This window comes from Apis dorsata, unplaced genomic scaffold, assembly GCF_000469605.1.
Source record: "Apis dorsata unplaced genomic scaffold, Apis dorsata 1.3 scaffold_221, whole genome shotgun sequence".
Classification (NCBI taxonomy): Eukaryota; Metazoa; Arthropoda; class Insecta; order Hymenoptera; family Apidae; genus Apis; species Apis dorsata.
This window is the reverse complement of record NW_006263503.1, coordinates 164,454-178,444: the sequence shown is the minus strand read 5'-3', so window position 1 is coordinate 178,444 and position 13,991 is coordinate 164,454. Positions and strand designations below refer to the sequence as shown.

Sequence of the window (13,991 nt, the reverse complement as noted above, 5' to 3'; positions counted from 1 at the left end):
AAAAAAAAAAAAAAAAAAATGTTCGTCATACGATAAAGAGATAGAGACAGGAAATAGAGACGTACCCAGAGCCAAATAGGACATACTGTTCGAAAATAAAACGAAAATAACTGCTGCATCTTCGCAGCGAGTTTACCTTTGCAGAAACGCTTTTAAAGACAAGCTCGCCAATGTAATATTGTATGGAAATTTTTTCTTTTTCCACAATTTTTTTTTTCCAATATAACCATGATTTAATTAAATTCACAAATTGTGTATTAAGAGACAATATTATTTGAACAACAGGATGTTTTAATAAGAAATTTGCATAAATTATTCTATTTATATTCTATAAATCGATAATTATTAAACGTCGATGAAAGGATATATTTAAATTCGATATGCATCGAGGGTATTCACGTGTTCGTGGATATTTCCATGTTAAGTATTTGATTGAACGAGTGTTTACCATCGAGAAAAATTAAACATCGAAAAATTTTTCGAATCGTTTCTTTTTTTTTTTTTTTTTTTTCCAATTATTTTGCTCAATCAATATTTCAAACAAATTACGACAATATACGTTCGCGATTCAGAAATCGTTGCACAGATATACATTATAATTTTTCAAGATGTTAGTGAGCGCTATTAAACTAACACGGATAATACGAATTATCATCTTCAAGAAAAAAAGAAAAAGAAAGAAACTGCATTTAAATGCATTTTTTCGCAGAATTAACTCAATTAAGGAAGTTCTCTTAACAAGAGAAGAGAATATATACATATATAAGAAAACTGTATATATGTTATAACACTGTTCGAATTACTTAGCTTAATTAGAAAATCCTCGTTATCCAATTTGAAAACGTACATTATTACTTAACTTCATTTTACCTCCATTCCATTTGCATAAAAAAAAAGAAAAAAAAAAAAAAAAGGAAAGGAAAAAAATGGAGAAAACGACGTTTAAAATAAACGACGGAATGTTTCAGGTGGGGGAAAGGCGAGCGTCATGGAACGCGTTACGCACGTGTTCTGCGGTAGCGGAGGAGTTCCGTATACGAATTTGCAGAGCGCGAACAATGCGAACGCAACCCCGGAAAAGCCGAGCAGAAGCGTGCCAACGTCGATGAGTAACATGCCATCGGCGAATAACAAGGGGTTGAGCAACATCGGTACACCGAGCAGGGCGAGGATATCGAGGAATCGAGGGAAGAACGTGCCTCTGGCGAGCGGTGGGACGGGTGGATACATCGCGCCTACCACGTGGGATCAGCTGATGCAAGATGATCATTTCCTCAGCAAATTCTTTCTCTACTTCTCCGCCATCGAGAGGAGGATTTTGGCTCAGGTGCCAACGATCGAATGATCGTTATTAATCAAACTTACAGCGGATGCGTAATCGTAGTTTTTCCTTTTCCTTTAAACGTGTCAACATGTTCCATTCCAAAGAGAGAGAGAGAGAGAAAGAGAGGTGAAAAAGTGTTTTTTTGGCAGAATATTTTGAAATATCCTCATGAAAGATATTGTATGAATAATTGAATGAGAAATAATGTTTGCGTTTAGCGTTTGATTTAGTGTTCGTCTAATTATAGTTCAAATAAAAGTTTATGCAATTTTTTTTTTCTTATGATATTTTTGTAAAGAAAAAATCATGATCGTATTGAATCGGAAAAATATATTAATTATTGTACAATTGTAGAATTCTATGTTTGGCTAAGATTTAAGAAAATTTAATAGATATCTTTTACAAATAGGATGAAAATGGAATTGTTATAATATTCTTAACCTATATTTGTAATGCGATTAATAAAAAAAGAAATATTTTCTTCTGTTCGATAAAAATTTGTTGAAAGGAATGGAACATTTGATATTCTTTGGTATTTCGCGGTACTTAAGATAGGATTTACAATATGGATTAGACAATAGTTGTCTTGTTGAGCATGTAAGATTCTTCTTGATCGTAAAATAAATCACTTGTGATTAAGAGAGTCTTGTAAGATGCTTTGTCAACCGACATATTTGTTTGGCAGTAATCGTCGGTTGGCTTCGCATCTTAATCGTGGATTCACATAAATTTGCAATTTATGCAAAATTATTATTGATTTACAATTTGAAAAGTAATTCAATCGTATTAGAAAGTTTTTTATATCGTTCAAAAGTGATCAAATTGATATTGATTGTTAGGATACATTTCGAGGAATTCGAAGAAATAAAAAAAGAATTCAGAAAAATTCAGAAATTTAATATATAATTATAATTACAATAATAATAATATATAATTAATTCAATATTTAATATATAATAATTATTCTTTTAAGATTATTCTTTTATATATCTTTTATTTCTAACACTTTCTATTTTTTACTATTGAAATTCTCCGAAAATAAAACAAAAATTTAATCGTACGATAATATATATACAGGTATGCTTAAGATGGAGAGACATTCTTTACGCGCGGCCTCGACTTTGGGCAGGCTTGGTACCCGTAGTAAGATGTCGCGAAGTACGTGCCATGCCTTCTACTTCACGCACGCGACTCTACGCCTCCTTAGTTAGAAGAGGATTTCATTCGTTGGTTCTTCTCGGAGCATCGGACGAGGATATCCCGGAACTGACGCACGGCTTTCCATTAGCGCAAAGAAATATTCATTCATTGTCGTTGAGATGTTGCGCGGTGACCGACAGGGGACTAGAAGCTCTCTTAGATCATTTACAAGTACGTAATATAAATTAAATTAGAGAGTTTAAATTAAATTCGAGGAAATATACTTCATTACAAAATATCATTTATCTTTTGATTCCAGAGATAAAAAAAGATTTTATTGATGTAATGTTTAATCAGTAATCAATCGAATAGATTTCCTCAAGAAAAGACCTGATCTCAATTTAAACAATCAGAATTAGAAATGAATTTTCTTCAATTTTCAAGATCGAAAAATAAATCGTTAGATATAAGTTATCATTCCATATGTATGATATAATTTTATGACCTTGAAAAAAAATTTTTTTCATCGCATTACCTTTTTTTTTTTAACTTTTTATCGACTTTTATTTTTAGTTTCTCTTAAGTTCTCTATATAGGGTGACTCAACATATCAATCAAGTAAGAAATGATTCTACAAAAATAAGTCGAAAAATGAAATATTTATATTTAAAATTTTGTTTTCGAGTAATTAAATATTATTCTTTGTATATATTATTTACATCACGTATTAACTTATAAATAAAATTTTTACCATACAATATCTAATTCTTTTTTCCATATTTTCAGGCGTTGTTCGAGCTTGAATTAGCAGGTTGCAACGAAATAACGGAAGCCGGCTTGTGGACTTGCTTAACACCTAGAATAGTATCGCTCTCCTTGTCGGATTGTATCAATGTGGCTGATGAAGCCGTCGGTGCTGTCGCTCAATTACTGCCGAGTCTCTACGAGTTCTCGTTGCAAGCTTATCATGTAACCGACGCCGCCCTTGGATATTTTCACGCAACCCAGAGTAGCTCCCTTAGCATCCTCAGGCTGCAATCCTGCTGGGAACTCACTAACCATGGTATAGTCAATATTGGTAAGGAATCGTTCTTTTTAATTTTTACTTAACTCATTAATTCGATATCTATAGATGAGAAATTTGGTTGTAAAACAATTATGTTATGTTAACCGTGAAATGTTTAGAAAGTAAGTAATGGTCTATATATATTCAGAGAAAGAGTTGTTTAAGATCTCCTCGATATTTTGAATAGCTGCACGCCTCCATCTAAGTGGATGAAAATTAATTAGACATTCAAACGTGTCACATAAAAATTCAAGAATATCCGGATTGTTCGTACTATTTTATTAATATTAACTTTTATTATCATAATAATTGTTATAGTAATATTCATTGTACAATATAATTTGAAAAGATATGCGAACGATTATTCAAGACGCGGAAAAGCGGGACAGTTACGACACCGTTCTCCCAGGATCCAGGTAGAAATAATTCATGATGACGATAGTGTGAAATTAAGATAAGTGGTCCACGCATTCAACCATTATAAATTTAGAATTAAGAAACCGCTTTATTTAGCTTTCATGCTGTCACCAACAGCTCAGACTCACGCTCCTAGATGAGTAAAACATAGACAATTCGAGGACAACGACCGATTGTCGTTATTTATACGATAGCTTTCGTATTGGTCTAAAAAAGAAAGGAAGAAAGAAAAAAAAAAAGAAAACAAGACGTAACTAAGAAAATGAATCATTTATTTTTTTCGTTTTATATTCCAGTACATTCCTTGCCCAATCTGACTGTCCTATCGTTGTCCGGATGCAGCAAAGTAACGGATGACGGTGTCGAATTGATAGCAGAAAACTTGTCCAGGCTTCGTTCATTGGATCTGAGCTGGTGCTCGAGAATCACCGATGCCGCCTTAGAGTATATCGCCTGTGATTTGAATCACTTAGAGGAGCTTACCTTAGACAGGTGAGAATTGATAATAAGAAGAGACATCCAACCACAAACAACGAACAATCGTTTTATTTCTTTGCATTGCTCTTTTTTTAAATCGTGTTAGCGAAATCGTGATCCACCATCGTAGTGTGTTTAGACCGTGGTGAATCCATACGATCCATTCATGTTCTAAATACTGAACACGTTAACGAGCGTTTCTATTTACGATCAACTATTATGCAATGCCAGGATGAATCAGCGATTGTAAACGCATTCAGATGTTTAAAGAGTAAAAAGTATTTCCTATAAGCGTCAAATATATGTTTGTGCATGTTAAATATTTCAAATATAAGATTGTATTTAATGTTGCAATTATAGAAAAAGTTTATTTGTAAGATTAATTTAATATAATATAACTGAATTCAATGTAAAAATTAAAAAAACATATTTTTCTTTAAAAAATTAATAGTAATTGTTTTCATTTGAAATATATATTTATATGTATAAATCATATATGTATCAATATGTATGTATCAATCAATATATGTACTTTCAAGATAAACTTGGAATCAGACGATTTGAGTTCAACCATCGTTTTCATATACATATCAATATATTATATATTTTAAATTGATTGACAAAACGAAACTGTACTTTATGAATAATTGGATAAAGGAAAAATCTTATATTAATTAATTTCTGTAGCAATTTCTTAATAAAGATATTATGAGTTTATTTTTATTTTATATAATAATATATCTTTTATAATTATGCTATAAATCTGTAAAAGATGTATGATATTTAGAAAATGAATTGAAATAGGAGTTATAATAGGAAAATATCAAAAAAGTCAAAAAGAAACAAAGATGGAAAAATTTAAAAGTTCTATATTTAAGGAGAAATTCAAAAGTGAATAGTTTATTAAACTCTTTTTTTCTTCTCCTCATATAGATGTGTGCACATCACAGACATAGGCGTGGGCTACATTTCCACAATGGGATCATTGAGCGCATTGTTCTTGAGATGGTGCATTCTACTTAGAGACTTTGGACTTCAGCACTTGTGCGGCATGAAATCCTTACAAGTACTCTCTGTGGCAGGTAAGATCAAACTAAAACTTACCCTATATGATGTGCATTATATTGCACATCAAAATTTAAAATATGAGCCTTTTCTTTAAAAAGTGAACAATCAATGATCTTATATTAAGCTATAAAAAGAATCAAAAAGAAAAATATTTTTAAAAAATTTATTTTATTAGAATTTTATATACATATAAATAAATAATATAAAATGAAATGTTAAAAAATATAAATTTTCCACAGGCTGTCCATTGCTCACAAGTAGCGGATTATCCAGTTTGATTCAGCTTCGACATTTACACGAATTAGAGCTAACCAATTGTCCGGGAACATCTCAGGAATTATTCGATTATTTGCGTGAACATCTGCCCCGCTGCCTAATCATCGAATAAATTATGCTACTGTAGAAACAACAGGCAACAGTCCTAGTAATACTTTTGCGTTCCAATTCAGAAAAGTTTCTATTTCTATAGAATGTGATGGCAAAAAAATTTTATGTAAAGCAATACTTAGACAAGGATACGACGATTGTATTTATGTATAAGAGGAGCTGATGCAGATATAAGAAAGAAGCAATTGACGTCCAAACTTGAACACTACCGCATATTATTGTTCTCTCTTATAACGGTAAAGGGTATAAAAAAAAAAAAGAAAAAAAGAAACACTAGCCTTTAAAAACATGCAAATGTTAACACTAAGATAGCATGTAGTCATTTTTAATACACCAGAGCTCCTATATGAATCGCACTCCTTTTTCGCCGATGTTTAGAACTTTAGACCGAATTGTACGGTTCGATTACGTTTTGTTATTTTTGTTTTTCGTTTTTTTTCGTTTTAAAAATGTTTGAAAAAAGATATGAAAAAAAAAAAAATGCAAAAACATATTCGCCTCTCGGTAACTTGATAATCTGTACAGACTTTTACACAAGTCCCCGCTTGATAATAGAGAATAAAGAAAAAAACAAACGAAGAGACAAGTTAATTATAGTAGATTCTTGTTAAAAAGAAGAAAAAAGATAAAAAAAAAATAAAAGAAAATAAAATAAAAGAACGTAGAGATTATCCGACGAGACGACAGACTCAACAGTTAGAACTGTGATAAATTTTTATTATATGTATATCATTCTACTTCAACTATGTTTAGAGCGTTGTTTAACCCGCTTCAACGTTCAAATGTGCGTGATTATTAAAAAAAAAAAAAAAAAAAATTTGTCGCATTGCTTTTTGAAAAAAAAAAAAAAAAAAAAAATTAATTTTTTTAAAAAATTTTTAAAAAAAAAAAAAAAAAAAATTAGTCGCATTGCTTTTTGAAGAAAAAAAAAAACAAACAAGTTACTATTTTAGAAATATCATTAAAAAAAAGTCAACAACAAAAGAAGCGAAAAAAAAATCAGAAAAACATTCCGGTTGTGCGTTAATGAATATTTTAATTTTGCAAAACATTATTCTGCGAATTTTGATTTATTCGACGATGTATTTGCTAAATAAATGAATGAAAGAAAAAAGAGAAAAAAGACAAAAAATCATTGCACATATATGTATTGTCTAGAAGAAAAGAAAAGTTTTTAACTTATATTTTACCTATGTATATTCTGCTGTCAAATAATGTTAATGTTTCCTACATTTAAGGCTTACATCTAGCTAAGTTTTCAAATGTTTTTTCATTAAATGTAATAATATATCGCAATATAGAAAAAAAAAAAAAACGTGTTTTACGTGTTTATCTATTTCGATGGTTATTTAAAATGAATCAGTGTCAGACAAATACTATGCATCTATTCCATGTCAGCACATAAGATATCAGAAGGGAATTATTCGCCACTATTGTAATTAAATAAGTGCAATATTTTTTATGTTGAGACTTGCACTACCAAATAATTTCTGTGTAACAGTTCAACATGACCTCGACTTCTATTTCTAATCTCAAACTGAAATTATTTTTTGCGTGTTATTAACATGTTTAGCACATAAAGTCTTTGTATATACTGTACAAATATACAATTAATGATTCTGTTACCAATCAAAACTAAATATATAAATATATTCGCACAGTCGAAATTCTATCTGAGATCTGATTGCATGAGGTTCGAATCACGGATTATAAGAGTGATATATAATAACATGATGGAATGTGCTGTGAATAAAAATTTATTGATCTGAATTTATTTTTATATTCTTAAGTATTTTCCCACCATGTAAGCAATCCAAGACCTGGTTCATCAATAGCACCCTAGAATATGGAATTAAAATAATCATTAATTTTAAATTAAAATTAAATCATTTTATATGATGATATCAATGATCGATATTTTCATAATATTTCTAAAGTAAAGATACATACTCCTAAAGTATATGGAGATATATTTTTAGCTTCTGATGTTTCAGTCTCCCCAGATATGTTTGGTCCTGTAGGTAAGGCTTCTGTAAATGTTTCACTTACTACTCTGAATCGTATAATTTCTCCTAAAATTTATGCATAAATCAATGTATATATTTTTGTTATATAATTGAAACTTTTTAAAATAATTTACCTGCATCCATAAATAAATCATGTTTTTCACCATCTCCTGTATCATATTCCCATACCCATGCTTGTTCCATTTGATCAAATCTTGATGGATGTTGCAATTTGTGAGGTGGAATCACAATATCTTCAAAAAACCCTAATGTTACTGTAAATAAAAGTTTAATGATAAACAAAATATAAATTGAAGTATAAATAATAATATTGTATGTAAATATTACCATGGACACCATCAATGCTACAACTACGTATTTTTCCTATTAATATTTCCTCCATAAATGGACGAAATACAATATAACGAAATATTACTTTGGTATGAGATGCACCATCGCCGGGAAAAATATATGATTCTTCAATTTTCGTAATGTCATGAAGAGCAATACAAAGGCCAACATTAAGATAAACCTTTAATAAATAAATTAATAATTTTATTGGATTCTATTAATAAAATTATGTAATAAAATTTAAATAAATTGTGATATTTTACCTTATTAGCTAACTTTCTATTAAGTTCATCTGTAATAGCATCGTTTAATTTTTGCTTGAATTCCACTGGTGGAATCCTAACTGTGTCTTTCAATTCCGCAAGAACAAACATTAGTCTACTATAAAACAACAAGTAATTTTAAAATATAAAAATAATTAATATTTATTGTATTAATTCACTCTCATATATCTATATTGGCAAATATACGAATGTAAGTATATATGAATATATTTTATCAAAAATATATTGCGTATTTTCGTATTGAGTATAATGTACAACGAAGAAAACTGCATTATTGTCAATATAACCTCTAATACATATGCTTTAAGATGCTTTATTTAAATATGAAAAAAAAACTAGATATTTTAGATTCTATTCAATATTATCATATAAATATTTGAGATGAAAAATGTAGTATATATATATACATACATATACATGTACATATACATATAAAATGTAGTACATATATATTATAATATTAAAAAACGAAAATTGTTTGTTTATATTATAAATATTTAAGAATATTATTCGTAATTTAAAAAAGATTTTCTTTTTAACAGAGAAAGGATGGATAGCAAAGATGTTGTTAATTCAATTCTAGAAAATAATACAGAAGAAAAAGATACCCGAACTACAATAGTAAATAAAGATATAGAAGTTGAAACAGACTTAGGAACTCTTTTAGCATTAGATTACAACAATTTGGACTTAAAAGCAATAAAGTAACCTTTTCTTATAATATACTTTATTTTTAAAATGATTTATATATATATATTTTTAATTAGTTTATTTTTTATAGGTCACAGCCTGAAGAGTATTTAAAAAGTTTAACAAGAGATAATGTGCAAATATTGATTAATAAAATTTGGGAACTTCCAACAGAACGTATTGATGAAGTAATAGTAGCAAAATTACCTAAACAAAAATTTATATTACCAAGATCTCGTAAAATTCCAAAACCTAAACCTTTAACAAAATGGCAACAATTTGCTAAAGAAAAAGGTATTAAATCTAAAAAAAAAAGTAAATCTAAACTTAAATGGGATGAAGAATTACAGGTAAATTACTGATTTTATTTATATTAAAATAAGTTTATTGATATATAAATAAATATTCATTTTATTTTGATACAGAAATGGATACCTACATTTGGTTATAAACGTAATAAAGCCATAGAACAGAAAGAATGGTTGGTAGAAGTTAATGATGAAGGTAAAGCCATGGAAGATCCATTTACAGCTGCAAAGATAGCTAAAGAAGAAAGAAAGTCTAAGAATGAATTGCAGAGATTACATAATATTGCCAAGTCAAAAAATATAAAAATTCCTAAAGTAGGACTTCCTACTAAAGAACATTTTTCTGATTCACAACAACTTTCACAAGCTGTAACTATTGCACGTACATCAACAGCATCTCTTGGAAAATTCCAAGATAGGTATATATTATATCATTAAAATGTTATAGAATTAAATTTATATATTTACATATATTAAATATGTGATACTAGATTACCAAAAGAAAAAGATGCAAAAGGGATTGCCAAACAAGTTCCAGGTATGAAAAGAAAAGCTGAAGAAATTCCTAAAAATTTACAAGAAGAAAAAAAACGGAATACTAATCTAGCAGATAGTATTTTGAAGAGTAATACTAAAATTCTTCATGAAGACTTTTCTGTACCAAAGTATGTTTTCATTCTTTATAAAATTAATTAATATAAGAAACACTACATAATCAAATATATTTAAATTTTAGAACAAAACCAATTAAAGCAGATAATAAAAAAAATAAAAAAGGGACAAAAGCCAAGGGAGCAAAAAAACCAAAAGCAGGTAAAGGTCAACGAAATATGAGACTTAAAGTTGGAGGTAGAAAACGAAGATAAAATAATAAATATTCAAATTTATTTGTTTAAATTTTAATTATTGTAATTTACAAAGTTAATCTGAAATATATGATAAATATATAATAAATATACAATAGTGAAATAAATATTATTCATACAAAAAATTTTGTGTTTAAAATTTTATAATTTCTTTTTAAATAATTATATTTTCGAAGTTTTGAAAGAAAAATTTCAATATTGATTCAAAGTAAATAAGTTGAACTTATATTATATTTTTATATTTAAATCATATACGATTTATAGATAACTATATAGATAACTAAAATCACGTATTAAAAATGTAAACTATCATTTAACAATAATTAAAATAATAATATTTGTAATAGAAATAACATATATGTGATGAGATATATGTAAAATGAAAAATATTTCTACTTTCTCTTAAACTTAAAAAATAAGATAGAATAAGATAAACATATAATGATACTAAGATGAAATAAAATAATAATATATTCTAGAAATAAAATATAATTAAAATATAAAATTTATGTACCAAAATAAAATTAATCAAAGATAAAATACAGTCTATATATTGTGTATTCTAATGAATTTTAATTAAGCTTGGTTAAATAATCATAAATAAAATGAAAGGATAGTTACGAGTCGATAAGGCAGGTTGTCCCTTAGCCACAGAATCAGGGTAATGCGAGAAAGGTGAAAGGTCAAAAGCAGTACGGGATATCGACTCGGAGAAGTCGAGAGAGCGAGGTAACCTGGTAGCGGGTGTAAGGGAGGGTAAGTGCAAAAGCGGGTTGCCCTAGAATCTGTAAGGGGTTCCACCCCACATGTGATTTTATACGTATTGTATATGTGTACACGTTCAATGTTATCTAAACGAAATACAAACGCATTAGGATATCTTGCGCAATTTATATGTTGAAATGGTAAATACGTTAGATTCCTGAATTTTATTTAAAATTGCAATTCTGTTTACTCATTATAATTTCAACATTTTATTTAATATTGTATAAAAAATATTAAATAATAAATTTCATTGAATTTAATATATCGTTGTAAGAGAAATAAGGGCACATGGTTGAAAGCACAGCAGTATGACAATATATGTATGTAATATTTCAGATCGGAAATATATTATTCAATTTATATATGTTACTTAGACACAATATCATTAAATTTCGATATACAATATTATTTAGAACAATAATTAAAATAATTTTATTATAAATTATGATTATGTACATGTATATATATATATAAGTATATGAAAGATGCATAAAAGATAAATCTTTTAAAGATTAATCTTTAATTATTCGGTTTTCAATTGAAAATATAATTTGAAAGAATATTTTGATCATTAATTTAATCATAATTATATTCGAAATTGAATCTTATTCTATAAACAAAAAAAAAAGATATTTGCTGATATTACTGAATTTACTAGAAAATTAGTCATTTAATTCGATTTTTTTATTTATTCAAAACTAAGAATCAAATGTTGTAACGATTTTATTATCAATTCTGTCTGGTTCTCAAAATGCATAAAAAAATCGATTATTACATTTATACATGCAGACGATCAATCGGAAATAATATATATATATATACTTATATATATTTATTATATAGTTATTTACATACTTATTAGACAAATAAATTATTGAAACTGATTTCCTAATGGAACATATGATCTTATAAAAGTCTTAGCCTTGAGTAACTTCAGATATTCGAAAAGGCAATTGAACGAAAGGCATACATAATCGAGCGACGTAACGCGCGTGCGACAAGGGCTATAGGAGGGGATTGCTGAGCAGAAGGATAAAGAAGTAATCGCGCGCGATCGGTCGCGGTGCTCAGTTGGTGGTAGCTCGGGACGAACGGGCGCGTCCACAAAGTGTGGGGTAAGGATGGAGGCTGCGTTAATTGCAACGACCGAGTGATACGCACCGTGTGTATACACGGGGATCGTGTCCTGGATTCGTAGCCCGCATATCCCATCGCGCGTGCCTCCCACCTTCTCCCCCCTGTGTCTGTGCCCGTACTTTTGTGTGCGTGCGTGTCCCTCTAATAGAGTGGTCAATTAGTATCTTGTATAAGGGATAAAACGAGAAAAAAAAATTAGTGAACAAAAAATTAATAGAACAAAGAAAAGCACAACGAACGAGAATATGTCATCCACATAGTCGAGGCAAACGAAGAGAGGAGCAAGTCAAATACGGTGCAGTGGTTACCCTGAGTCGTTGGTACGCGCAGCCTTTTGGTGTTGCTGGCTGACTTCATGCTTTGCTATTGCTGTTGCTGCCGCCGCCGTCGAATCGTCACCGACGTTGCTGCAGCAGTTGCTAGCGATGCGAAATGAACGAGAATTTTAAGAAAGAGAAAGATAATGTGTTTTTGAGAGGGAGAGAGAGAGAGGGAGAGAAAGAAACAAATGTAGCCTTTATTGTTCCATCGTCGTCGTCGTCGTTTTCATCGTCGTCATTTTATTGTATAAACCGCTCTTTGTTAATACGCGTTTTCCTATCGTGAATTTCCTAAAAAATGAAAGAAAAAAAGAAAAATAATAAATGTGATGTGCCCGTCGGCCACCAGCCAGCCTTTTATTTTTTTACGCGCTTCATGTGTTCTTTCTTTTTAGGAAGTACTCAAGTAGGACGATTTATCGTCAAGTTCGTGGTCATCTTGGGTGCTCTCAATCGTTCAACATTTTTTCTGGAACTTCATATTGGCTTTATGTACCCTTTTTCACTTGCTTCGTGCACGCACATATTATTGCATGCACTTATATACATTCGTTTCTTACTACCGATATATCTACATGATTATAGCGGTAATTACATTTACCTGCTTGCTTCTTTGCAAGAATTCATTATTCTTTTTTTTTCTAATTTACAATCCTGTTTGATATCGAATCAATGTTTAGCATGTGATATTATCCATTGCAGTTAATATTGTTTTATTGAATATCGCAATGTGGCGTATATCCGATTTGTTTATGTTTTCCATATATGCACTTATATAAGCATTACGTATTTATAATAAAAATAATTAACAAGGAGAATGATTAAAAAGGAAGATAAAGAATCGAATAAGATGAAAAAGGAAAGAGGTTTAAAAAAGACAAAAAAAAGGGAAATATCTGAGTAGGATAAAAGAAGGGATAACTAGAACGTGTCACGATAAGAAACAATGAGAAAGAAGAGGGTTTTTCGATTTGTTACATTTGTGTCGGAACTACTTGACCCATTGACAGGTCAAAACGGAAAGGTTCAATGCAGAAGTCTACTCGTTCACTTTAAAAATTTTGACAATTGAAAGGTAAAAATAAAAAATTATTTAAGTAAAAATGTATATAAAAAGTATTTTAACTAAATTAATGTGATCAATTATAATTTTTATTATTTATTATAAAATACTCGTAATTTATTCTTTTATATAAAATAATTTTTGTTTTATTTAAGATTATTATTATTTATTTAAGATAATATATATATATTTTTTGTAATTTTAAAAGTAGTTTAATTTTTTTTAAAGAATTTTTAATTTTTGTACATATTTCAATCAACATCATATTCAACATCATATTTTTATATTTATTGAATCCATAATCATCTTTCTTTTTTAAATA

At 29.0% G+C, this 13,991-nt stretch overlaps 4 protein-coding genes across 7 annotated transcripts in view; 3 read left to right on the top strand and 1 right to left on the bottom strand.

Annotated features, from left to right (window-relative positions):
- LOC102676419 (F-box/LRR-repeat protein 16) overlaps positions 1-6,450 on the top strand; it is a 10,138-nt gene extending 3,688 nt beyond the window's left edge. Inside the window, exons 2-7 of the mRNA XM_006615355.2 lie at positions 969-1,327; positions 2,402-2,695; positions 3,251-3,542; positions 4,244-4,439; positions 5,358-5,506; positions 5,732-6,450. Coding sequence (XP_006615418.1) covers positions 969-1,327; positions 2,402-2,695; positions 3,251-3,542; positions 4,244-4,439; positions 5,358-5,506; positions 5,732-5,880 — 1,439 coding nt within the window. The 3' untranslated portion in view covers positions 5,881-6,450. The remainder of the gene's footprint in view (positions 1-968; positions 1,328-2,401; positions 2,696-3,250; positions 3,543-4,243; positions 4,440-5,357; positions 5,507-5,731) is intronic.
- A 1,170-nt stretch (positions 6,451-7,620) lies between these two features.
- On the bottom strand, positions 7,621-8,834 carry LOC102676555 (DNA-directed RNA polymerase III subunit RPC8). The gene is made up of 5 exons (XM_006615356.2): positions 8,500-8,834; positions 8,234-8,417; positions 8,020-8,160; positions 7,830-7,951; positions 7,621-7,718 (listed from the first exon to the last, which is right to left on the bottom strand). Exons 1-5 carry the CDS (start codon positions 8,608-8,610, stop codon positions 7,665-7,667), a joined length of 612 nt encoding a protein of 203 aa, XP_006615419.1. The 5' UTR covers positions 8,611-8,834; the 3' UTR covers positions 7,621-7,664.
- LOC102676680 (ribosome biogenesis regulatory protein homolog) lies at positions 8,425-10,509 on the top strand. 3 transcript variants are annotated; one of them, XM_006615357.2, is made up of 6 exons: positions 8,425-8,710; positions 9,063-9,224; positions 9,302-9,560; positions 9,636-9,937; positions 10,010-10,183; positions 10,255-10,509. In XM_006615357.2, the coding sequence occupies exons 2-6, from the start codon at positions 9,070-9,072 to the stop codon at positions 10,382-10,384; spliced, it is 1,020 nt and encodes a 339-aa protein (XP_006615420.1). In that variant the 5' UTR covers positions 8,425-8,710; positions 9,063-9,069; the 3' UTR covers positions 10,385-10,509. The 3 variants fall into 3 exon arrangements, with proteins under 3 accessions (XP_006615420.1, XP_031366175.1, XP_006615421.1); XM_031510315.1 differs by lacking the exon at positions 8,425-8,710 and adding an exon at positions 8,730-8,841; XM_006615358.2 differs by lacking the exon at positions 8,425-8,710 and adding an exon at positions 8,893-8,910.
- A 1,665-nt stretch (positions 10,510-12,174) lies between these two features.
- LOC102673201 overlaps positions 12,175-13,991 on the top strand; it is a 6,120-nt gene continuing 4,303 nt past the window's right edge. Inside the window, exons 1-3 of one of the 2 annotated variants that reach the window (XM_006615327.2) lie at positions 12,176-12,606; positions 13,002-13,193; positions 13,309-13,681. The gene's annotated coding sequence lies outside the window, so the exon portion shown is untranslated. Of the gene's footprint in view, positions 12,607-13,001; positions 13,194-13,308; positions 13,682-13,991 lie in introns of both variants that reach the window. The other variant, XM_006615328.2, reaches the window with a different exon arrangement.

Excerpts from the sequence above, each read along its gene's own strand:
- LOC102676555 (XM_006615356.2), bottom strand. The coding sequence starts at position 8,610 with ATGTTTGTTCTTGCGGAATTGAAAGACACAGTTAGGATTCCACCAGTG. Across the intron at positions 7,952-8,019 it reads TGATTTATTTATGGATGCAG|GAGAAATTATACGATTCAGA; the intron begins GTAAATTATTTT and ends CATAAATTTTAG. Across the intron at positions 7,719-7,829 it reads TATCTCCATATACTTTAGGA|GGTGCTATTGATGAACCAGG; the intron begins GTATGTATCTTT and ends TCCATATTCTAG.
- LOC102676680 (XM_006615357.2), top strand. The coding sequence starts at position 9,070 with ATGGATAGCAAAGATGTTGTTAATTCAATTCTAGAAAATAATACAGAA. Across the intron at positions 9,225-9,301 it reads TTGGACTTAAAAGCAATAAA|GTCACAGCCTGAAGAGTATT; the intron begins GTAACCTTTTCT and ends TATTTTTTATAG. Across the intron at positions 9,938-10,009 it reads CTTGGAAAATTCCAAGATAG|ATTACCAAAAGAAAAAGATG; the intron begins GTATATATTATA and ends ATGTGATACTAG.